This window comes from Ranitomeya variabilis, chromosome 5 (assembly GCF_051348905.1).
Source record: "Ranitomeya variabilis isolate aRanVar5 chromosome 5, aRanVar5.hap1, whole genome shotgun sequence".
Classification (NCBI taxonomy): Eukaryota; Metazoa; Chordata; class Amphibia; order Anura; family Dendrobatidae; genus Ranitomeya; species Ranitomeya variabilis.
The window spans coordinates 680,276,308-680,299,766 of NC_135236.1; the positions used below are offsets into that span (position 1 = coordinate 680,276,308).

The window sequence follows — 23,459 nt, forward strand, 5'->3', positions numbered from 1 at the left end:
AGAGCTGCACTCACTATTCTGCTGGTGCAGTCACTGTGTACATACATTATATTACTGATCCTGAGTTACTTCCTGTATTATACTCCAGAGCTGCGCTCACTATTCTGCTGGTGCAGTCACTGTGTACATACATTACTGATCCTGAGTTACATCCTGTATTATACCTCAGAGCTGCACTCACTATTCTGCTGGTGCAGTCACTGTGTACATACATTACATTACTGATCCTGAGTTACTTCCTGTATTATACTCCAGAGCTGCACTCACTATTCTGCTGGTGCAGTCACTGTGTACATACATTACTGATCCTGTATTATACACCAGAGCTGCACTCACTATTCTGCTGGTGCAGTCACTGTGTACATACATTACATTACTGATCCTGAGTTACATCCTGTATTATACCCCAGAGCAGCACTCGCTATTCTGCAGTTTCAGTGCTGAAATCTCCTTTTCCTATCTCTTTCCTATGTACAGGTCCTTCTCAAAAAATTAGCATATAGTGTTAAATTTCATTATTTACCATAATGTAATGATTACAATTAAACTTTCATATATTATAGATTCATTATCCACCAACTGAAATTTGTCAGGTCTTTTATTGTTTTAATACTGATGATTTTGGCCTACAACTCCTGATAACCCAAAAAACCTGTCTCAATAAATTAGCATATTTCAACCGTCCAATCAAATAAAAGTGTTTAATAACAAACAAAAAAACCATCAAATAATAATGTTCAGTTCTGCACTCAATACTTGGTCGGGAATCCTTTGGCAGAAATGACTGCTTCAATGCGGCGTGGCATGGAGGCAATCAGCCTGTGACACTGCTGAGATGTTATGGAGGCCCAGGATGCTTCAATAGCGGCCTTAAGCTCATCCAGAGTGTTGGGTCTTGCGTCTCTCAACTTTCTCTTCACAATATCCCACAGATTCTCTATGGGGTTCAGGTCAGGAGAGTTGGCAGGCCAATTGAGCACAGTAATACCATGGTCAGTAAACCATTTACCAGTGGTTTTGGCACTGTGAGCAGGTGCCAGGTCGTGCTGGAAAATGAAATCTTCATCTCCATAAAGCATTTCAGCCGATGGAAGCATGAAGTGCTCCAAAATCTCCTGATAGCTAGCTGCATTGACCCTGCCCTTGATGAAACACAGTGGACCAACACCAGCAGCTGACATGGCACCCCACACCATCACTGACTGTGGGTACTTGACACTGGACTTCAGGCATTTTGGCATTTCCTTCTCCCCAGTCTTCCTCCAGACTCTGGCACCTTGATTTCCGAATGACATGCAAAATTTGCTTTCATCAGAACAAAGTCCTTGGGACCACTTAGCAACAGTCCAGTGCTGCTTCTCTGTAGCCCAGGTCAGGCGCTTCTGCCGCTGTTTACCTGGGGAATGCGGCACCTGTAGCCCATTTCCTGCACACGCCTGTGCACGGTGGCTCTGGATGTTTCCACACCAGACTCAGTCCACTGCTTCCTCAGGTTCCCCAAGGTCTGGAATCGGTCCTTCTCCACAATCTTCCTCAGGGTCCGGTCACCTCTTCTCGTTGTACAGCGTTTTCTGCCACATTGTTTCCTTCCAACAGACTTACCATTGAGGTGCCTTGATACAGCACTCTGGGAACAGCCTATTTGTTGAGAAATTTCTTTCTGGGTCTTACCCTCTTGCTTGAGGGTGTCAATGATGGCCTTCTTGACATCTGTCAGGTCGCTAGTCTTACCCATGATGGGGGTTTTGAGTAATGAACCAGGCAGGGAGTTTTTAAAAGCCTCAGGTATCTTTTGCATGTGTTTAGAGTTAATTAGTTGATTCAGAAGATTAGGGTAATAGGTCGTTTAGAGAACCTTTTCTTGATATGCTAATTTATTGAGACAGGTTTTTTGGGTTATCAGGAGTTGTAGGCCCAAATCATCAGTATTTAAGCAATAAAAGACCTGACAAATTTCAGTTGGTGGATAATGAATCTATAATATATGAAAGTTTAATTGTAATCATTACATTATGGTAAATAATGACATTTAACACTATATGCTAATTTTTTGAGAAGGACCTGTATAAGGCTTGATAGCGGTTCTATTATGTTCACATGCATGCTCCTGACTTTAGCAGTGTTTACCCCTTACGAGCGCTCCTGTCAGTCGGGCTGCTGACTGTTTCCAACAACAACGAGCAGGATTGATTCTGTACGTTTGGATAGTACCAGGCTGGTTTTAGTAGATGGATATTTCTAAGCTGCAGACATTTCCTTATTATTGCTCCCCTTTATGCGGTGTCATTTCCCAGTCTCACCCTGGACCCCTGTGAGGACCCCCTTATAGGATGTTGCCTGGGGACATGACGGGGTCTTCCCATTAGTCGATTCTGCAGGTGAATCTCTGTATTATGCCAGTGTTGTGCTGCCACCTACTGGAGACAACCTGTCACTACATGGTCAGTATATTTCTGCAGCATAGCTTGTCGCGCAGCCTGTGTACACATCGTGTGCCATACAATAATAGCAATAATCGATAATTATCAGAAAACTTACAGAAGCCGAAAAAAACAACAACTTTTATTTGTTGGAAATATCAGAGAATATAGAAATCAGAATCTGCTGCAGATAGGCGTCGCTGATCGTGAGAGGCGGGCGCCGCTGATCACTAGAAGGCTGCCCCCTCCAGCCTGGAGCGCCCCCTGCAGGAGACAGGCTGCCATCTAATGAGGGTCTTCTGTGGATCCAGGATCGTCCCGTGAGTGACAGACGCTTCTATGGTGTCACTGTGGAGCCCCCGGGGTTCCGATGGATCTTGCATAGATAATCGTTCTTTCCCGTGTCCGCGAGTCTGTGACCGGATCCTAGTGTCTCCCACGTTTTCCGCTGCTGATGGATTCGGTCACCACAGGGAAACCGCCAGAGATGCGATGAATACGGAGATGGACAGCGACAGTCCCGTCCCCCGGCCGCAGTCCTGCGCGTTCTCCTGCGACACAGGAACACAAGCGTGACGGCCTCTGTGTGCATGCCTGAAAGGGTTAATGCTGCATATTCCTGGGGTCCAGAGGACTACTCGCCCCTCCAAGCTATACCGTGGTCCAGGACGCTGCACTGATCCTAGAGGGCAGGGCGCAGAGACGACTGCGCAGCTGTAACTGTAGGATGCACAGTTCTCTCCAGGATCAGGCAGAGCGATTCCAAAGTGCTCTACCCAATCATTAGGGAGCACTGTGGCTTTGGCGCTCTTACCTCAGGGTGGAAGGCGTGTGGCCATGGCGCGCTTACCTCGGGGTGGAAGGCGTTGCAGGAGTGCGGCCACGGCACGATTACCTCGGGTGCAAGGTGTCACTAGGGAAAATTGTGGCCAAGGCACGCTTACCTTGGGGTGGAAGGCACTGCAGGAGTGTGGCCATGGCGCGCTTACCTCGGGGTGGAAGGCACTGCAGGAGTGTGGCCATGGCGCGCTTACCTCGGGGTGGAAGGCGTCACAAGGGAAGACTGTGGCCATGGCGCGCTTACCTAGTGGTGGAAGGCGTAGCAGCAGTGTGACCACGGTGCGCTTACCTGGGGGTGGAAGGCGTCACTAGGGAGGTTTGTGGACACGGCACGCTTACCTCTGGGTGGAAGGAGTTACTAGGGAGGACTGTGGCCATGGCGTGCTTATCTCGGGGTGGCAGGAGTGTGGCCACAGCGCGCTTACCTCAGGGTGGAAGGCATCACTAGGGAGGACTGGGGCCACGGCGCGCTAACCTCGGGATGGAAGGTGTCACTAGGGAAGACCGTGGCCACGGCACGCTTACATCAAGGTTGAAGGCGTCATTAGGGAGGACTGGGGCCACGGTGTGCTTACCTCAGGGTGGAAGATGTGGCAGAAGTGTGGCCATGGTGCGCTACCTCACGGTGGAAGGCGTCACTAGGGAGAATTGTGGCCATGGCGCGCTTACCTTGGGATGGAAGGCGTCACTAGGAAGGACTGTGGCCACGGCGTGCTAACCTTGGGTGGAAGGCGTCACTAGGGAGGACTGTGGCCACGGCCCGCTTACTTCGGGGTGGAAGGCGTCACTAGGGAGGATTGTGGCCACGGTGCGCTTACCTCGGGGTGGAAGGCATCACTAGGGAGGATTGTGGCCACGGTGCGCTTACCCTAGGGGTGGAAGGCGTCACTAGGGAGGATTGTGGCCACGGAGTGCTTACCTCGGGGTGGAAGGCATCACTAGGGAGGATTGTGGCCACGGTGCGCTTACCCTAGGGGTGGAAGGCGTCACTAGGGAGGATTGTGGCCACGGAGTGCTTACCTCGGGGTGGAAGGCGTGGCAGGAGTGTGGCCGCCGGCGCAGTTTCTGGGATCTCATGCGTTCACACTTCACAGAAGCGTTATGTGCGCTGCAGTTAAGGTCAGTGACTCGGATTTATACGTCACCTGCTGGGAGTTGTAGTTCCACATCTGGTTAAAGACTAATGCAGAATGAACGCAGCACTAGATAACCTGTGGCACTACAAGTCCCAGCTAGCTGTGGCTATAAGGATACTTCTATTTCCAATACTGTCAGGATATATTTGACTTCTTTGGCTTGTAGGGAGACTGGGGGGAAGATGCTGCAGTCGCAGAGCGAGTCGCTGACCAGGAGGACGAGGTTGCTCTGCGCCACGTGCTGCATGACGAACATCCTGGGGGGAGAAAACACAGAAGGGGGAGACTAGTGTGAAATCCACCTGCAGTACCACAAACCACCACCAGATGGGGGTGCAAGCCAGCGAAAAGCGGCCGCGGATCAGCGTTTCGTGCTCCCTCTGGCTGAGCGGATCAGCTCCATGGATGTTTCTACAGATCTACAATCATTCCCAAGATCTCTGCTTGCTGTCAGTGAACAGGAACATTCTTCTTTACAAAGAAAAGCTACAAATCTTTTTTTTTTTGAGAGCTGAGAGTTTGTTACAATGTATCAGGCACAAACCCTTCCCAAGACTTCATATCATCAACCAGGTTCTCCAATTTGGGGGGTTTCTCACCTTTGGCAATGGCCGCAGTCTATGAGCCCGTTGGCCTCGCGGATGGAGGTGTCGTGTATGAAGGCCGGGTACTCGGTGTCGCACGGCTGGAGCATGTCCTGCTTCTTGTGCTTGTGAGCTGGAGACAGAAAGAAAAATGGATGTAAATAGACCTGCGAGCGTGTGTAACTCCCATAATTGAGGCTGGAGGATGGGGGTGAGGAGGGTGTCTGTAACTGTAAGGATATAAAGGGACAGGAGCAGACAGTCTGATCCGCGGGGGCGGAGCATGTTCCTGCACTGCAGGGGAGTGGCTTTAGAAGAAAGGGTGTGGCTACGATAAGCTTAAGCATGGGCGGCTCTTAACAGGCTGTGATCTCCATTTAGCAAGTGATTGGTGGACAGGTTGTGATTGACAGCCAAGAGGAGGATGGTGGTCCCGTCTTCTCTTACTTACAGGAGTGGAAAAAGGACTTTGCTGGAAGTCACATGACAGGTCACATGATGGATGAGACACCAATGAATGAAAGAGATGAAAGACAATGAGTGAGTCACATGATATGTCACATGGTACAGGTGGACCCCCACAGTAACACAGAAAGGTATAAAACTCCTATAGATACATAACTGTACCTAATATTACAACACTATGGTGGCGCTATTGCATTAAAGCTTATGGAAAAAGACAGCTGCCCGCCAGGTGGCCGACAGTGGTACTGCACCTGCTGAGCTCCATGGCCACCTACCTTCTGCTGTGGGATCAGACGACCAGAGAGGACACAGGCTGAACTCCAGGACGAACCTGGAGGAAGAGACGAGGCCCGGGATCAGGGCGAGCAAGCTACTACTCCCTGGTATCAGCCAGCGGCTGACTGATCACTGCGCTATATCACACGCACTGCCACTATATATATATATACATACACACGGAGGACGGGCCGAGCACACAGTATATACAGTCATGGCCGAAAGTATTGGCACCCTGATAACTGCCAGAAAAGGACGTATTTCTCCCACAACATTATTACCTTCCCGTGTTTTATATTACACACTTGATGTTTATTTCCTTTGTGTTTATTGGAACAACACAAAAAAACAGAGAAAAAAAGGCAAATTGGACAAAATTTCACACAAAACCCCAGAAATGGTCCGGACACAATTGTTGGCGCCTCCTTAATATTTGTTTGCCCCCTTTGGAATAAATCCCTGCGATCAGTCGCTCCCTATAACCATCCACCAGCTTCTTCCTCCTCTCAGCCGGGATCTTGGACTCTTCTCACAATCTGCTCCCGGTCTCACATTTCACCTTCTCCCCACGGTAATTGTAAGATCTCACCTCAGGGGATCAATGGGATTTATGACCGGACTCATTGCTGCCACTTCAGACTCTCCAGCACTTTTTTTTCCATCCATTTCTGGGGGCTTCTTGAAGGATGTTTGGGGTCACTGTCCGGCCCGAAGACCCATGACCTACGACACAAACCCAGCTTTCTGAAACTGGCCACTACATTGCCACCCAAAATCCTGTGGTAATCTTCAGATTTCATGATTCTTTGCACACAGTGAAGGCAGCCAGTGCCAGAGGCAGCAAAACTATCCCAAAACATCTATGAACTTCCACCATGTCTGACTGTAGGTATTATGTTATTTTCTCTGTAGGCCTCATTCCATTTTCAGTAAACAGTAGAATGATGTGCTTTACCAAAAAGCTCTATCTTGATCTCATCTGTCGACAAGACGCTTTCCATAAAGGACTTTGGCTTACATACATTTCGGCAAACTGCAGTCTAGGTTTTTTCTGCCTCTGTGTCAACAGTGGGGTCCTCCAGCCTCCGGGGTCTCCTACCATAGTGTTTCATTTCATTCACAAGTGGACGCATAGGTCGCGCTGACACTGATGCACCCTGAGCCTGCAGGACAGCTTGAATTTCTTTGGACCTTGATTGGGGCTTATCCATCATCCGGACTTTCCTGCGTTACAACCTTTCATCAATTTTTCTCCGACATTCACGTCCAGGGAGATTAGCTGCAGTGCCATGGGTTGTAAACTTCTGGATTGCATTGTACACCGTGGACAAAGGACCATCCAGATCTCTGGAGATGGACTTGTAACCTTGAGATTGGTGAAATTGCTCAGACAGTTCTCTTCTCCTCTTTCTGTTCTCCATGCTTAGTGTGGCACACAATGTAAAGAATGGGTCAATTTCTCCCCTTTTTATCTGGTTTCAGGTGTGATTTTCATATTGCCCACACCTGTTACTTGCCATAGGTGAGTCTGAACGAGCATCACATGCTGGAAACAAACTTGTTTACCCACAATTTTGGAAAGGTGCAAACAATTGTGTCTTGTTATGGAGGTTTTGTGTGAAATTATGTTCATTTTGCATTTTTTTTTTATTGTTCCAATGCACACAAAGGAAATAAACATGTGTATAACAAAAGATGAAATTGTAATAGTGTTCTAGGAAATACTTCCTGTTCTGGAACAATATCAAGGGTGCCAACAGTTTCATGACACACACAGGATAGATAGATAGATAGATAGATAGATAGATAGATAGATAGATAGATAGATAGATAGATAGATAGATAGATAGTTCGATATGGAGGACGGATACTTACAGGACCAGATTACTGAGCAGCCACTGGGCAGCTGAGATCAGAGCAAACAGCGGCTGAAAGAGATGAAAATACAGACAATTGGCGCTATTGTTACACTTGACGTGTGACCGCCCCTCCGCGGAGTCGGCTTCTTACATTGAGCAGGCTGCGGCCCCCGCTGTGGTGATGATACGGCATTTTGCACATGGCCTGGTAGTCGTACAGCCTCACCCTGAAACAGAGGAGGAACGCGGGGTCAGAGGAGACATGCGGACTCAGGACAACAGGGAGATGCTGGGAGTAGTAGTGGCGCTTACTCTCTGAAGATGCTCATTTGCAGGAGCTGCATCATCAACGAACCATCGATCTCACCGAGGAACTCGCCTGTCTGTGAGGGGAGATACAGGGTGAGCGGCGGCATCGTGGCCAGTAATGGGGAGATACAGGGTGAGCGACATAGTGGCCAGTAATGGGGAGATACAAGGAAAGCAGCATCATGGCCAGTAATGGGGAGATACAGGGTGAGCGGCATAGTGGCCAGTAATGGGGTGATACAGGGTGAGCAGCATAGTGGCCAGTAATGGGGAGATACAGAGCGAGCAGCATAGTGGCCAGTAATGGGGAGATACAGAGTGAGCGGCATAGTGGCCAGTAATGGGGGGAGATATAGGGTTAGCAGCATAGTGGCCAGTAATAGGGGGAGATATAGGGTTAGTAGCATAGTGGCCAGTAATGGGGAGATACAGGGTGAGCGGCGGCATCATGGCTAGTAATGGGGAGATACAAGGAAAGCAGCATCATGGCCAGTAATGGGGAGATACAGAGTGAGCAGCATAGTGGCTAGTAATGGGGGGAGATATAGGGTTAGTAGCATAGTGGCCAGTAATGGGGAGATACAGAGCGAGCAGCATAGTGGCCAGTAATGGGGAGATACAGAGTGAGCGGCATAGTGGCCAGTAATGGGGGGAGATATAGGGTTAGTAGCATAGTGGCCAGTAATGGGGAGATACAGGGTGAGCGGCAGCATCATGGCCAGTAATGGGGAGATACAAGGAAAGCAGCATCATGGCCAGTAATGGGGAGATACAGAGTGAGCAGCATAGTGGCCAGTAATGGGGAGATACAGGGGGAGTGGCGGTATTGTGGCCAGTAATAGGGAGGACATACAGGGTGAGCGGCGGCATTGTGGCAAGTAATGGACGAGATACAGGGTGAGCAGCATTATGGCCAGTAATGGGGAGATACTGGGTGAGTGTCATCGTGGCCAGTAAAGGGGAGATAAAGGGAGAGCAGCATTGTGGCCAGTAATGGGGAGATACAGGGTGAGTGGCATTGTGGCCAGTAATGGGGAGATCCAGGGTGAGCGGCTGCATTGTGCCCAGTAATGGGGAGAAACAGGGTGAGCGGCATAGTGGCCAGCAATGGGGGGACATACAGGGTGAGCGGCAGCATCGTGGCCAGTAATGGGGGGATACAGGGTGAGCAGCATCGTGGCCAGTAATGGGGAGATACAGGGTGAGTGGCAGCATCGTGGCCAGTAATGGGGAGATACAGGGTGAGCAGCATTGTGGCCAGTAATGGGGGGAGATATAGGGTGAGTAGCATAGTGGCCAGTAATGGGGGGAGATATAGGGTGAGCGGCATAGTGGCCAGTAATGGGGGGAGATATAGGGTTAGCAGCATAGTGGCCAGTAATGGGGGGAGATATAGGGTTAGTAGCATAGTGGCCAGTAATGGGGAGATACAGGGTGAGCGGCATAGTGGCCAGTAATGGGGAGATACAGAGTGAGCATCATAGTGGCCAGCAATGGGGGGAGATACAGGGTGAGCGGCAGCATTGTGGCCAGTAATGGGGAGATACAGGGTGAGAGGCTGCATTGTGCCCAGTAATGGGGAGAAACAGGGTGAGCAGCATAGTGGCCAGCAATGGGGGGACATACAGGGTGAGCGGCAGCATCGTGGCCAGTAATGGGGGGATACAGGGTGAGCAGCATCGTGGCCAGTAATGGGGAGATACAGGGTGAGTGGCTGCATTGTGGCCAGTAATGGGGAGATACAGGGTGAGAGGCTGCATTGTGCCCAGTAATGGGGAGAAACAGGGTGAGCAGCATAGTGGCCAGCAATGGGGGGACATACAGGGTGAGCGGCAGCATCGTGGCCAGTAATGGGGGGATACAGGGTGAGCAGCATCGTGGCCAGTAATGGGGAGATACAGGGTGAGTGGCTGCATTGTGCCCAGTAATGGGGAGATACAGGGTGAGCGGCTGCATTGTGCCCAGTAATGGGGAGAAACAGGGTGAGCGGCATAGTGGCCAGCAATGGGGGGACATAAAGGGTGAGCGGCAGCATCGTGGCCAGTAATGGGGGGATACAGGGTGAGCGGCAGCATTGTGCCCAGTAATGGGGAGTTACAGAGTGAGCATCATAGTGGCCAGCAATGGGGGGAGATACAGGGTGAGCGGCAGCATCGTGGCCAGCAATGGGGGGAGATACAGGGTGAGCGGCGGCATTGTGGCCAGTAATGGGGAGATACAGGGTGAGCAGCATTGTGCCCAGTAATGGGGAGATACAGGGTGAGCAGCATAGTGGCCAGTAATGGGGAGATACAGGGTGAGCGGCCGCATTGTGCCCAGTAATGGGGAGAAACAGGGTGAGCGGCATAGTGGCCAGTAATGGGGAGATACAGGGTGAGCGGCATCGTGGCCAGTAATGGGGAGATACACGGTGAGCGACATAGTGGCCAGTAATGGGGGGATATACAGGGTGAGCGACATAGTGGCCAGTAATGGGGAGATACACGGTGAGCGACATAGTGGCCAGTAATGGGGGGATATACAGGGTGAGCGGCATCGTGGCCAGTAATGGGGAGATACTGGGTGAGTGTCATCGTGGCCAGTAAAGGGGAGATAAAGGGAGAGCAGCATTGTGGCCAGTAATGGGGGGATACAGGGTGAGCGGCAGCATCGTGGCCAGTAATGGGGAGATACAGGGTGAGCGGCTGCATTGTGCCCAGTAATGGGGAGAAACAGGGTGAGCGGCATAGTGGCCAGCAATGGGGGGACATACAGGGTGAGCGGCAGCATCGTGGCCAGTAATGGGGGGATACAGGGTGAGCAGCATCGTGCCCAAGTAATGGGGAGATACAGAGTGAGCATTATAGTGGCCAGCAATGGGGGGAGATACAGGGTGAGCGGCGGCATTGTGGCCAGTAATGGGGAGATACAGGGTGAGCAGCATTGTGGCCAGTAATGGGGAGATACAGGGTGAGTGGCGGCATTGTGCCCAGTAATGGGGAGATACAGGGTGAGCGGCATAGTGGCCAGTAATGGGGGGAGATACAGGGTGAGCGGCAGCATTGTGCCCAGTAATGGGGAGAAACAGGGTGAGCAGCATAGTGGCCAGTAATGGGGGGAGATATAGGGTTAGCAGCATAGTGGCCAGTAATGGGGGGAGATATAGGGTTAGTAGCATAGTGGCCAGTAATGGGGAGATACAGGGTGAGCGGCATAGTGGCCAGTAATGGGGAGATACAGAGTGAGCATCATAGTGGCCAGCAATGGGGGGACATACAGGGTGAGCGGCAGCATTGTGGCCAGTAATGGGGAGATACAGGGTGAGAGGCTGCATTGTGCCCAGTAATGGGGAGAAACAGGGTGAGCAGCATAGTGGCCAGCAATGGGGGGACATACAGGGTGAGCGGCAGCATTGTGGCCAGTAATGGGGGGATACAGGGTGAGCAGCATCGTGGCCAGTAATGGGGAGATACAGGGTGAGTGGCTGCATTGTGCCCAGTAATGGGGAGATACAGGGTGAGCGGCTGCATTGTGCCCAGTAATGGGGAGAAACAGGGTGAGCGGCATAGTGGCCAGCAATGGGGGGACATAAAGGGTGAGCGGCAGCATCGTGGCCAGTAATGGGGGGATACAGGGTGAGCGGCAGCATTGTGCCCAGTAATGGGGAGTTACAGAGTGAGCATCATCGTGGCCAGCAATGGGGGGAGATACAGGGTGAGCGGCGGCATTGTGGCCAGTAATGGGGAGATACAGGGTGAGCAGCATTGTGCCCAGTAATGGGGAGATACAGGGTGAGCAGCATAGTGGCCAGTAATGGGGAGATACAGGGTGAGCGGCCGCATTGTGCCCAGTAATGGGGAGAAACAGGGTGAGCAGCATAGTGGCCAGTAATGGGGAGATATACAGGGTGAGCGACATAGTGGCCAGTAATGGGGGGATATACAGGGTGAGCGACATAGTGGCCAGTAATGGGGAGATATACAGGGTGAGCGACATAGTGGCCAGTAATGGGGAGATACACGGTGAGCGACATAGTGGCCAGTAATGGGGGGATATACAGGGTGAGCGACATAGTGGCCAGTAATGGGGAGATACACGGTGAGCGACATAGTGGCCAGTAATGGGGGGAGATACAGGGTGAGCGACATAGTGGCCAGTAATGGGGGGATATACAGGGTGAGCGACATAGTGGCCAGTAATGGGGAGATACAGGGTGAGCGGCATCGTGGCCAGTAATGGGGAGATACAGGGTGAGCGACATAGTGGCCAGTAATGGGGGGATATACAGGGTGAGCAGCATAGTGGCCAGTAATGGGGGGATATACAGGGTGAGCAGCATAGTGGCCAGTAATGGGGGGATATACAGGGTGAGCGGCCGCATTGTGCCCAGTAATGGGGAGATACAGAGTGAGCGGCATCGTGGCCAGTAATGGGGGGATATACAGGGTGAGCGACATAGTGGCTAGTAATGGGGAGATACAGGGTGAGCGGCATCGTGGCCAGTAATGGGGAGATACAGGGTGAGCAGCATTGTGGCCAGCAATGGGGGGAGATACAGGGTGAGCGGCGGCATTGTGGCCAGTAATGGGGAGATACAGGGTGAGCAGCATTGTGGCCAGTAATGGGGAGATACAGGGTGAGCGACATAGTGGCCAGTAATGGGGAGATACAGAGTGAGCAGCATAGTGGCCAGTAAAGGGGAGATACAGGGGGAGTGGCGGCATCATGGCCAGTAATGGGGGGATATACAGGGTGAGCGACATAGTGGCCAGTAATGGGGGGATACAGGGTGAGCAGCATCGTGGCCAGTAATGGGGGATATACAGGGTGAGCGGCATAGTGGCCAGTAATGGGGGGAGATACAGGGTGAGCGGCACAGTGGCCAGTAATGGGGGTATATACAGGGTGAGCGGCATAGTGGCCAGTAATGGGGGGATACAGGGTGAGCAGCATAGTGGCCAGTAAAGGGGAGATACAGGGGGAGTGGCGGCATCATGGCCAGTAATGGGGGTATATACAGGGTGAGCGACATAGTGGCCAGTAATGGGGAGATACAGGGTGAGCAGCATCGTGGCCAGTAATGGGGGTATATACAGGGTGAGCGACATAGTGCCCAGTAATGGGGGATATACAGGGTGAGCGGCATAGTGGCCAGTAATGGGGAGATACAGGGTGAGCGACATAGTGGCCAGTAATTGGGGAGGTCGGCTCGTCTGCCCCCATCAGCCGGACATTGCGGGCCGCGGTTGCTTCGTATGTAATAGCGCTATAATCGCCTCCTGTTGTGTCACATGCTCATCCCATCACTCACCAGGTAAACCCCCTTGCGACTACTGCCCCCATCATCCTCTCACCTGCTCCGGCTCCCTGGACACTACGATGAAGCCGTTGTTGTCTATCAGGTAGCAGCTCAGTCTCTGCAAGACAAAAAGCCGAATCTCCTTAGACGGTTGCGATGCTGAGGGTGGGAGGATCGTGAATGCAGCTTTGGATGTGACTGGAGTGCAGGATACGGGGTAATCAGTGCAGTCCTTCTTCCCACCTGGCGCGTACGTACCTCGTCCTCGCAGCTCAATGGGCACATCCCTTCCACCTCGCGGCACTGCAGGAGATACGGATGGCATTACAGGTGTATACAGCAGAGAGGACCCCAAAACGCAGCGTCCTGCTCCATGTGCGGCCCCCTGACCCCCAACAACCAGTAACTCACTTACATCTGTGTCGTTGGGCTGCGGCAGATGAGAGCACCAGGAAAAGAAAAAACAAAGATCGAAAGGAAACGAGACACACGTCAGTCAGTGCATGCTGAGAGTTGTAGTTCCACACCACCCGGGGTGGCCACTTACCTGCTGAGCCGCCATCCAGAACACTTCTCGCAACAAAGAAAGTTTCATCTGGACCCCGACAGCTGTAGAGACAAGAGAGGATGATGAGAACACCAGAACAACAACCACCGGGGGGCGCTGCGCCTGTCCGACCCCGCAGCCTCGTCATCTGGAGACAGAGCATCAATTATACGTAAATAATGAGGGTCCGCCGCACACAAGCGAGAGAACGAGCAGCCGCCCCATTACCTGCTTGCTCCGCACATGAGCACCAGCAGCCGCCCCATTACCTGCTCGCTACACACATGAGCACCAGCAGCCGCCCCATTACCTGCTCGCGCCACACATGAGCACCAGCAGCCGCCCCATTACCTGCTCGCTACACACATGAGCACCAGCAGCCGCCCCATTACCTGCACGCTCCGGACATGAGCGCGAGCAGCCACCCCATTACCTGCACGCTCCGGACATGAGCACCAGCAGCCACCCCATTACCTGCTCGCTACACACATGAGCACCAGCAGTCGCCCCATTACCTGCTCGCTCCACACATGAGCACCAGCAGCCGCCCCATTACCTGCTCGCTACACACATGAGCACCAGCAGCCGCCCCATTACCTGCACGCTCCGGACATGAGCGCGAGCAGCCACCCCATTACCTGCACGCTCCGGACATGAGCACCAGCAGCCACCCCATTACCTGCTCGCTACACACATGAGCACCAGCAGTCGCCCCATTACCTGCTCGCTCCACACATGAGCACCAGCAGCCGCCCCATTACCTGCTCGCGCCACACATGAGCACCAGCAGTCGCCCCATTACCTGCTCGCTACACACATGAGCACCAGCAGCCGCCCCATTACCTGCTCGCTACACACATGAGCACCAGCAGCCGCCCCATTACCTGCACGCTCCGGACATGAGCGCGAGCAGCCACCCCATTACCTGCACGCTCCACACATGAGCACCAGCAGTCGCCCCATTACCTGCACGCTCCGGACATGAGCGCGAGCAGCCACCCCATTACCTGCACGCTCCACACATGAGCACCAGCAGCCGCCCCATTACCTGAACACTCCACACATGAGCGCGAGCAGCCACCCCATTACCTGCTCGCTACACACATGAGCACCAGCAGCCGCCCCATTACCTGCACGCTCCACACATGAGCACCAGCAGTCGCCCCATTACCTGCACGCTCCGGACATGAGCGCGAGCAGCCACCCCATTACCTGCACGCTCCACACATGAGCACCAGCAGCTGCCCCATTACCTGAACACTCCACACATGAGCGCGAGCAGCCACCCCATTACCTGCTCGCTACACACATGAGCACCAGCAGTCGCCCCATTACCTGCACGCTCCGGACATGAGCCCGAGCAGCCACCCCATTACCTGCACGCTCCACACATGAGCACCAGCAGTCGCCCCATTACCTGCACGCTCCGGACATGAGCGCGAGCATCCACCCCATTACCTGCACGCTCCACACATGAGCACCAGCAGTCGCCCCATTACCTGCACGCTCCGGACATGAGCGCGAGCAGCCACCCCATTACCTGCTCGCTCCACACATGAGCACCAGCAGTCGCCCCATTACCTGCACGCTCCGGACATGAGCGCGAGCAGCCACCCCATTACCTGCACGCTCCACACACGAGAATGAGCAGCCGCCCCATTACCTGAACACTCCACACATGAGCGCGAGCAACCATGTCATTACCTGCACACTCCGCACACGAGTGCCAACAGCCGCCCCATTATCTACACGCATCGAACACGAGCACCAGCAGACGCCCCATTACCTGCTCGCTCCGCACATGAGCACCAGCAGCCGCCCCAATACCTGCTCGCTACACACGACCACCAGCAGCCGCCCCATTACCTGCATGCTCCACACATGAGCGCGAGCAGCCGCCCCATTACCTGCTCGCTCCGCACATGAGCACCAGCAGCCGCCCCAATACCTGCTCGCTACACACGACCACCAGCAGCCGCCCCATTACCTGCATGCTCCACACATGAGCGCGAGCAGCCGCCCCATTACCTGCTCGCTCCGCACATGAGCACCAGCAGCCGCCCCATTACCTGCATGCTCCACGCAAGAGCACCAGCAGCCGCCCCATTATCTGCACGCCCCGCACATGAGCGTGAGCAGCCGCCCCATTATCTACACGCTCCGAAGACGAGCACCAGCAGCTGCCTCACTTACGCATGACCCACCATCAGGTTCCAGTCCAGGCCTCACATATTCTGCAACCTTATACCTGTGCTGACATCATAATACTTACTCTACTCACATCTAGAGCTGCAACCACTTGGTTTTGTGGAGACACTAAGGATGCAGGACATAAAGTCCATCTGCTGCCCCCTGATGGTGCTATCCTATCAGGACTAAGGGTGCCCTGCTGCCTGATGCTCTCTTCCTGTTAGCTCTCAGTATACAGGACCTCACATCTCTCTGCTGCCTGATGCCATCTTCCTGTTAGTTCTCAGTATACAGGACCTCACATCTCTCTGCTGCCTGATGCCGTCTTCCTGTTAGCTCTCGGTATACAGGACCTCACATCTCCCTGCTGCCTGATGACGTCTTCCTGTTAGCTCTCAGTATACAGGACCTCACATCTCTCTGCTGCCTGATGCCGTCTTCCTGTTAGCTCTCAGTATACAGGACCTCACATCTCCCTGCTGCCTGATGCCGTCTTCCTGTTAGTTCTTAGTATACAGGACCTCACATCTCCCTGCTGCCTGATGCCATCTTCCTGTTAGCTCTCAGTATACAGGACCTCACATCTCTCTGCTGCCTGATGCCGTCTTCCTGTTAGCTCTCAGTATACAGGACCTCACATCTCCCTGCTGCCTGATGCCGTCTTCCTGTTAGCTCTCAGTATACAGGACCTCACATCTCCCTGCTGCCTGATGCCGTCTTCCTGTTAGCTCTCAGTATACAGGACCTCACATCTCCCTGCTGCCTGATGCTGTCTTCCTGTTAGCTCTCAGTATACAGGACCTCACATCTCCCTGCTGCCTGATGACGTCTTCCTGTTAGCTCTCAGTATACAGGACCTCACATCTCTCTGCTGCCTGATGCCGTCTTCCTGTTAGCTCCCAGTATACAGGACCTCACATCTCCCTGCTGCCTGATGCCGTCTTCCTGTTAGCTCTCAGTATACAGGACCTCACATCTCCCTGCTGCCTGATGCCGTCTTCCTGATAGCTCTCAGTATACAGGACCTCACATCTCTCTGCTGCCTGATGCCATCTTCCTGTTAGCTCTCAGTATACAGGACCTCACATCTCCCTGCTGCCTGATGATGTCTTCCTGTTAGCTCTCAGTATACAGGACCTCACATCTCCCTGCTGCCTGATGCCGTCTTCCTGTTAGTTCTTAGTATACAGGACCTCACATCTCCCTGCTGCCTGATGCCATCTTCCTGTTAGCTCTCAGTATACAGGACCTCACATCTCTCTGCTGCCTGATGCCGTCTTCCTGTTAGCTCTCAGTATACAGGACCTCACATCTCCCTGCTGCCTGATGCCGTCTTCCTGTTAGCTCTCAGTATACAGGACCTCACATCTCCCTGCTGCCTGATGCCGTCTTCCTGTTAGCTCTCAGTATACAGGACCTCACATCTCCCTGCTGCCTGATGCTGTCTTCCTGTTAGCTCTCAGTATACAGGACCTCACATCTCCCTGCTGCCTGATGACGTCTTCCTGTTAGCTCTCAGTATACAGGACCTCACATCTCTCTGCTGCCTGATGCCGTCTTCCTGTTAGCTCCCAGTATACAGGACCTCACATCTCCCTGCTGCCTGATGCCGTCTTCCTGTTAGCTCTCAGTATACAGGACCTCACATCTCCCTGCTGCCTGATGCCGTCTTCCTGATAGCTCTCAGTATACAGGACCTCACATCTCTCTGCTGCCTGATGCCATCTTCCTGTTAGCTCTCAGTATACAGGACCTCACATCTCTCTGCTGCCTGATGCTCTCTTCCTGTTAGCTCTCAGTATACAGGACCTCACATCTCTCTGCTGCCTGATGCTCTCTTCCTGTTAGCTCTCAGTATACAGGACCTCACATCTCCCTGCTGCCTGATGCCGTCTTCCTGTTAGCTCTCAGTATACAGGACCTCACATCTCTCTGCTGCCTGATGACGTCTTCCTGTTAGCTCTCAGTATACAGGACCTCACATCTCTCTGCTGCCTGATGCCATCTTCCTGTTAGCTTTCAGTATACAGGACCTCACATCTCCCTGCTGCCTGATGCCGTCTTACTGTTAGCTCTCAGTATACAGGACCTCACATCTCCCTGCTGCCTGATGCTGTCTTCCTGTTAGCTCTCAGTATACAGGACCTCACATCTCTCTGCTGCCTGATGCCGTCTTCCTGTTAGTTCTCAGTATACAGGACCTCACATCTCCCTGCTGCCTGATGCCGTCTTCCTGTTAGTTCTCAGTATACAGGACCTCACATCTCTCTGCTGCCTGATGCCGTCTTCCTGTTAGCTCTCAGTATACAGGACCTCACATCTCTCTGCTGCCTGATGCTCTCTTCCTGTTAGCTCTCAGTATACAGGACCTCACATCTCTCTGCTGCCTGATGACGTCTTCCTGTTAGCTCTCAGTATACAGGACCTCACATCTCTCTGCTGCCTGATGCCATCTTCCTGTTAGCTTTCAGTATACAGGACCTCACATCTCCCTGCTGCCTGATGCCGTCTTCCTGTTAGCTCTCAGTATACAGGACCTCACATCTCTCTGCTGCCTGATGCTGTCTTCCTGTTAGCTCTCAGTATACAGGACCTCACATCTCCCTGCTGCCTGATGCTGTCTTCCTGTTAGTTCTCAGTATACAGGACCTCACATCTCCCTGCTGCCTGGTGCCGTCTTCCTGTTAGTTCTCAGTATACAGGACCTCACATCTCCCTGCTGCCTGATGCCGTCTTCCTGTTAGCTCTCAGTATACAGGACCTCACATCTCTCTGCTGCCTGGTGCCGTCTTCCTGTTAGTTCTCAGTATACAGGACCTCACATCTCCCTGCTGCCTGATGCCGTCTTCCTGTTAGCTCTCAGTATACAGGACCTCACATCTCTCTGCTGCCTGATGACGTCTTCCTGTTAGTTCTCAGTATACAGAACCTCACATCTCCCTGCTGCCTGATGCCGTCTTCCTGTTAGTTCTCAGTATACAGGACCTCACATCTCCCTGCTGCCTGATGCCGTCTTCCTGTTAGCTCTCAGTATACAGGACCTCACATCTCCCTGCTGCCTGATGCCGTCTTACTGTTAGCTCTCAGTATACAGGACCTCACATCTCTCTGCTGCCGTCTTCCTGTTAGTTCTCAGTATACAGGACCTCACAAGTTTCCTCCTGAAAACCTGAGGGAATCCCAGAATTGACCAGAGTTCCTCCCAGACAAAGGGTTAAATCATCAGATGCCTGAACTAAGAATATCCCCTCCAGTGACTTCCCACCTGCCGCTCTCACCTTCCCGCGCTGCCACCTCGCTCCCTCCCAGCAGCAAAAATGTGAAGTTTTCCTCTGCGTCATTAAAACACAAATATAGGAACGTTAGATGTTGTCACCCGCCATATACACTACTGTTCAAAAGTTTAGGGTCACTTAGAAATTTCCTTATTTTTGAAAAGCACAAAAAAGCACAATTTTTTCCAGTGAAGCTAACATTAAACCATTCAGAAATACACTCTACACATTGTTAATGTGGTAAATGACTATTCTAGCTGCAAACGTCTGGTTTGTAATGCAATGTCTTCATAGGTGTATAGAGGCCCATTTCCAACAACCATCACTCCAGTACTTTGGTACTTTTTGTTTGCTAACTGTGTAAGAAGGCTGATTGATGGTTAGAATACCCTTGAAAACACTTGTGCAAGTATGTTAGCACCACAGAAAACAGTTTGGCTGATTAGAGAACCTATAAACATGACCTTCCTTTGAGCTAGTTGAGAATCTGGATAATTACATTTGTTGGTTCCATTAAACTCTCAAAATGGCCAGAAAAAAAGAACTTTCATGTAAAGCTCGACAGTCTATTCTTGTTCTTAGACATGAAGGCTATTCCATGTGAGAAATTGCCAAGAAACTGAAGATTTCCTACAACGGTGTGTCCTACTCCCTTCAGAGGAGAGCACAAACAGGCTCTAACCAGAGTAGAAAGAGAAGTGGGAGGCCGCGCTGCACAACTGAGCAACAAGACAAGTACATTAGAGTCTGTAGGGTGAGAAATCGACGCCTCGCAGGTCCTCAACTGGCAACTTCATTAAATAGTACACGCAAAACGCCAGTGTCAACGTCTACAGTGAAGAGGCGACTCCGGGATGCTGGCCTTCAGGGCAGAGTGGCAAAGAAAAAGCCATATCTGAGAATGGCTAACAAAAGGAAAAGATTAATATGGGCAAAACAACACAGACATTGGACAGAGGAAGACTGGAAAAAAGTGTTATGGACAGACAAAGCCAAGTTTGAGGTGTTTGGATCACACAGAAGAACCTTTGAGAGACGCAGAACAACTGAAAAGATGCTGGAAGAGTGTGACGCCATCTGTGAAGCATGGTGGAGGCAATGTGATGGTCTGGGGTTGCTTTGGTGCTGGTAAAGTGGAAGATTTGTACAAGGTAAAAGGGATATTGAATTAGGAAGGCTAACACTCCATTTTGCAGCGCCATGCCATACCCTGTAGACAGCGCTTGGTTGGAACCATTTTCATCCTACAACAGGACAATGACCCAAACCACACCTCCAAATTATAAAAGAAAGATTTAGGGAAGAAGCCGGCAGCTGGTATCTATCTGTAATGGAGCGGCCAGCGCAGTCACCAGATCTCTACCCCATTGTGCTGTTGTGGGAGCAGCTTGACCGTATGGTGCAAAAAGTGCCCATCAAGCCAAACCAACTTTTGAGAGGGGCTTCTGGAAGCATGGGGGGAAAGTTCTCCAGATTACCGCAGCAAATTAACTGCTAGAATGCCAAAGGTCTGCAATGCTGCAATTGCTGCAAAGGGAGCAAAGATTGAAGGAGAAAATTATTATTTTAAATAAAACTCTATTTTTCGAACCTTGTCAATGTCTGGACTAGATTTTACATTCATTTGGCAACTCATTGGATTAATAAAAATATGAGTTTACATGGAAAACACAAAATTGTCTGGGTGACCCCAAACTTTGGAACGATAGTGTATATATAATGGGGAAGGGCGTCATGTGACCACGGACAACCGAAATATCACCCGGCGCGCCCATCTCCTCCCAGGGAAGATATCAACTATTAACATCACTGAGAATGTCTCCTATCCATCACTAGAGGTCATAGGTGACATCACTGAGAATGTCTCCTATCCATCACCAGTGATCAGAGGTGACATCACTGAGAATGTCTCCTATCCATCACTAGAGATCAGTGGTGACATCACTGAGAATGTCTCCTATCCATCACCAGAGATCAGAGGTGACATCACTGAGAATGCCTCCTATCCATCACCAGAGATCAGCGGTGACATCACTGAGAATGTCTCCTATCCATCACTAGAGATCAGTGGTGACATCACTCAGAATGCCTCCTATCCATCACCAGTGATCAGAGGTGACATCACTGAGAATGCCTCCTATCCATCACCAGAGATCAGAGGTGACATCACTGAGAATGCCTCCTATCCATCACCAGAGGTCAGAGGTGACATCACTGAGAATGTCTCCTATCCATCACCAGAGATCAGAGGTGACATCACTGAGAATGTCTCCTATCCATCACCAGAGATCAGCGGTGACATCACTGAGAATGCCTCCTATCCATCACTAGAGATCAGCGGTGACATCACTGAGAATGTCTCCTATCCATCACCAGAGATCAGCGGTGACATCACTGAGAATGCCTCCTATCCATCACCAGACATCAGAGGTGACATCACTGAGAATGTCTCCTATCCATCACCAGAGATCAGCGGTGACATCACTGAGAATGCCTCCTATCCATCACTAGAGATCAGCGGTGACATCACTGAGAATGCCTCCTATCCATCACCAGAGATCAGCGGTGACATCACTGAGAATGCCTCCTATCCATCACCAGAGATCAGCGGTGACATCACTGAGAATGTCTCCTATCCATCACCAGAGATCAGAGGTGACATCACTGAGAATGCCTCCTGTCCATCACCAGAGATCAGCGGTGACATCACTGAGAATGTCTCCTATCCATCACCAGAGATCAGCGGTGACATCACTGAGAATGTCTCCTATCCATCACCAGAGATCAGAGGTGACATCACTGAGAATGCCTCCTATCCATCACCAGAGATCAGCGGTGACATCACTGAGAATGTCTCCTATCCATCACCAGAGATCAGAGGTGACATAACTGAGAATGTCTCCTATCCATCACTAGAGATCAGCGGTGACATCACTGAGAATGCCTCCTATCCATCACCAGAAATCAGAGGTGACATCACTGAGAATGCCTCCTATCCATCACCAGAGATCAGCGGTGACATCACTGAGAATGTCTCCTATCCATCACCAGAGATCAGCGGTGACATCACTGAGAATGTCTCCTATCCATCACCAGAGATCAGCGGTGACATCACTGAGAATGTCTCCTATCCATCACCAGAGATCAGAGGTGACATCACTGAGAATGCCTCCTATCCATCACCAGAGATCAGCGGTGACATCACTGAGAATGTCTCCTATCCATCACCAGAGATCAGAGGTGACATCACTGAGAATGCCTCCTATCCATCACTAGAGATCAGCGGTGACATCACTGAGAATGTCTCCTATCCATCACCAGAGATCAGCGGTGACATCACTGAGAATGCCTCCTATCCATCACCAGAGATCAGCGGTGACATCACTGAGAATGTCTCCTATCCATCACCAGAGATCAGCGGTGACATCACTGAGAATGTCTCTTATCCATCACCAGAGATCAGAGGTGACATCACTGAGAATGCCTCCTATCCATCACCAGAGATCAGAGGTGACATCACTGAGAATGCCTCCTATCCATCACCAGAGATCAGCGGTGACATCACTGAGAATGTCTCCTATCCATCACCAGTGATCAGCGGTGACATCACTGAGAATGCCTCCTATCCATCACCAGAGATCAGAGGTGACATCACTGAGAATGCCTCCTATCCATCACCAGAGATCAGCGGTGACATCACTGAGAATGCCTCCTATCCATCACCAGAGATCAGAGGTGACATCACTGAGAATGCCTCCTATCCATCACCAGAGATCAGAGGTGAAATCACTGAGAATGCCTCCTATCCATCACCAGAGATCAGCGGTGACATCACTGAGAATGCCTCCTATCCATCACCAGTGATCAGCGGTGACATCACTGAGAATGCCTCCTATCCATCACCAGAGATCAGAGGTGACATCACTGAGAATGCCTCCTATCCATCACCAGAGATCAGAGGTGACATCACTGAGAATGCCTCCTATCCATCACCAGAGATCAGCGGTGACATCACTGAGAATGCCTCCTATCCATCACCAGAGATCAGCGGTGACATCACTGAGAATGCCTCCTATCCATCACCAGAGATCAGAGGTGACATCACTGAGAATGCCTCCTATCCATCACCAGAGATCAGCGGTGACATCACTGAGAATGCCTCCTATCCATCACCAGAGATCAGCGGTGACATCACTGAGAATGCCTACTATCCATCACCAGAGATCAGCGGTGACATCACTGAGAATGCCTCCTATCCATCATCAGAGATCAGCGGTGAC

General features: G+C 51.6%; 1 protein-coding gene across 1 annotated transcript in view; it reads right to left on the reverse strand.

The window, feature by feature from the left end:
- Window positions 1-2,544: 2,544 nt before the first annotated feature.
- CACNA2D4 (calcium voltage-gated channel auxiliary subunit alpha2delta 4) overlaps window positions 2,545-23,459 on the reverse strand; it is a 134,178-nt gene continuing 113,263 nt past the window's right edge. Inside the window, exons 27-39 of the mRNA XM_077267058.1 lie at window positions 13,715-13,776; window positions 13,583-13,597; window positions 13,426-13,470; window positions 13,223-13,285; window positions 7,893-7,963; window positions 7,732-7,807; window positions 7,597-7,649; window positions 5,721-5,776; window positions 5,432-5,452; window positions 4,996-5,113; window positions 4,541-4,653; window positions 4,281-4,363; window positions 2,545-2,971 (exon numbers count right to left, since the gene is read on the reverse strand). Of these exons, the coding sequence (XP_077123173.1) occupies window positions 2,885-2,971; window positions 4,281-4,363; window positions 4,541-4,653; window positions 4,996-5,113; window positions 5,432-5,452; window positions 5,721-5,776; window positions 7,597-7,649; window positions 7,732-7,807; window positions 7,893-7,963; window positions 13,223-13,285; window positions 13,426-13,470; window positions 13,583-13,597; window positions 13,715-13,776 (863 nt within the window). The 3' untranslated portion in view covers window positions 2,545-2,884. The remainder of the gene's footprint in view (window positions 2,972-4,280; window positions 4,364-4,540; window positions 4,654-4,995; window positions 5,114-5,431; window positions 5,453-5,720; window positions 5,777-7,596; window positions 7,650-7,731; window positions 7,808-7,892; window positions 7,964-13,222; window positions 13,286-13,425; window positions 13,471-13,582; window positions 13,598-13,714; window positions 13,777-23,459) is intronic.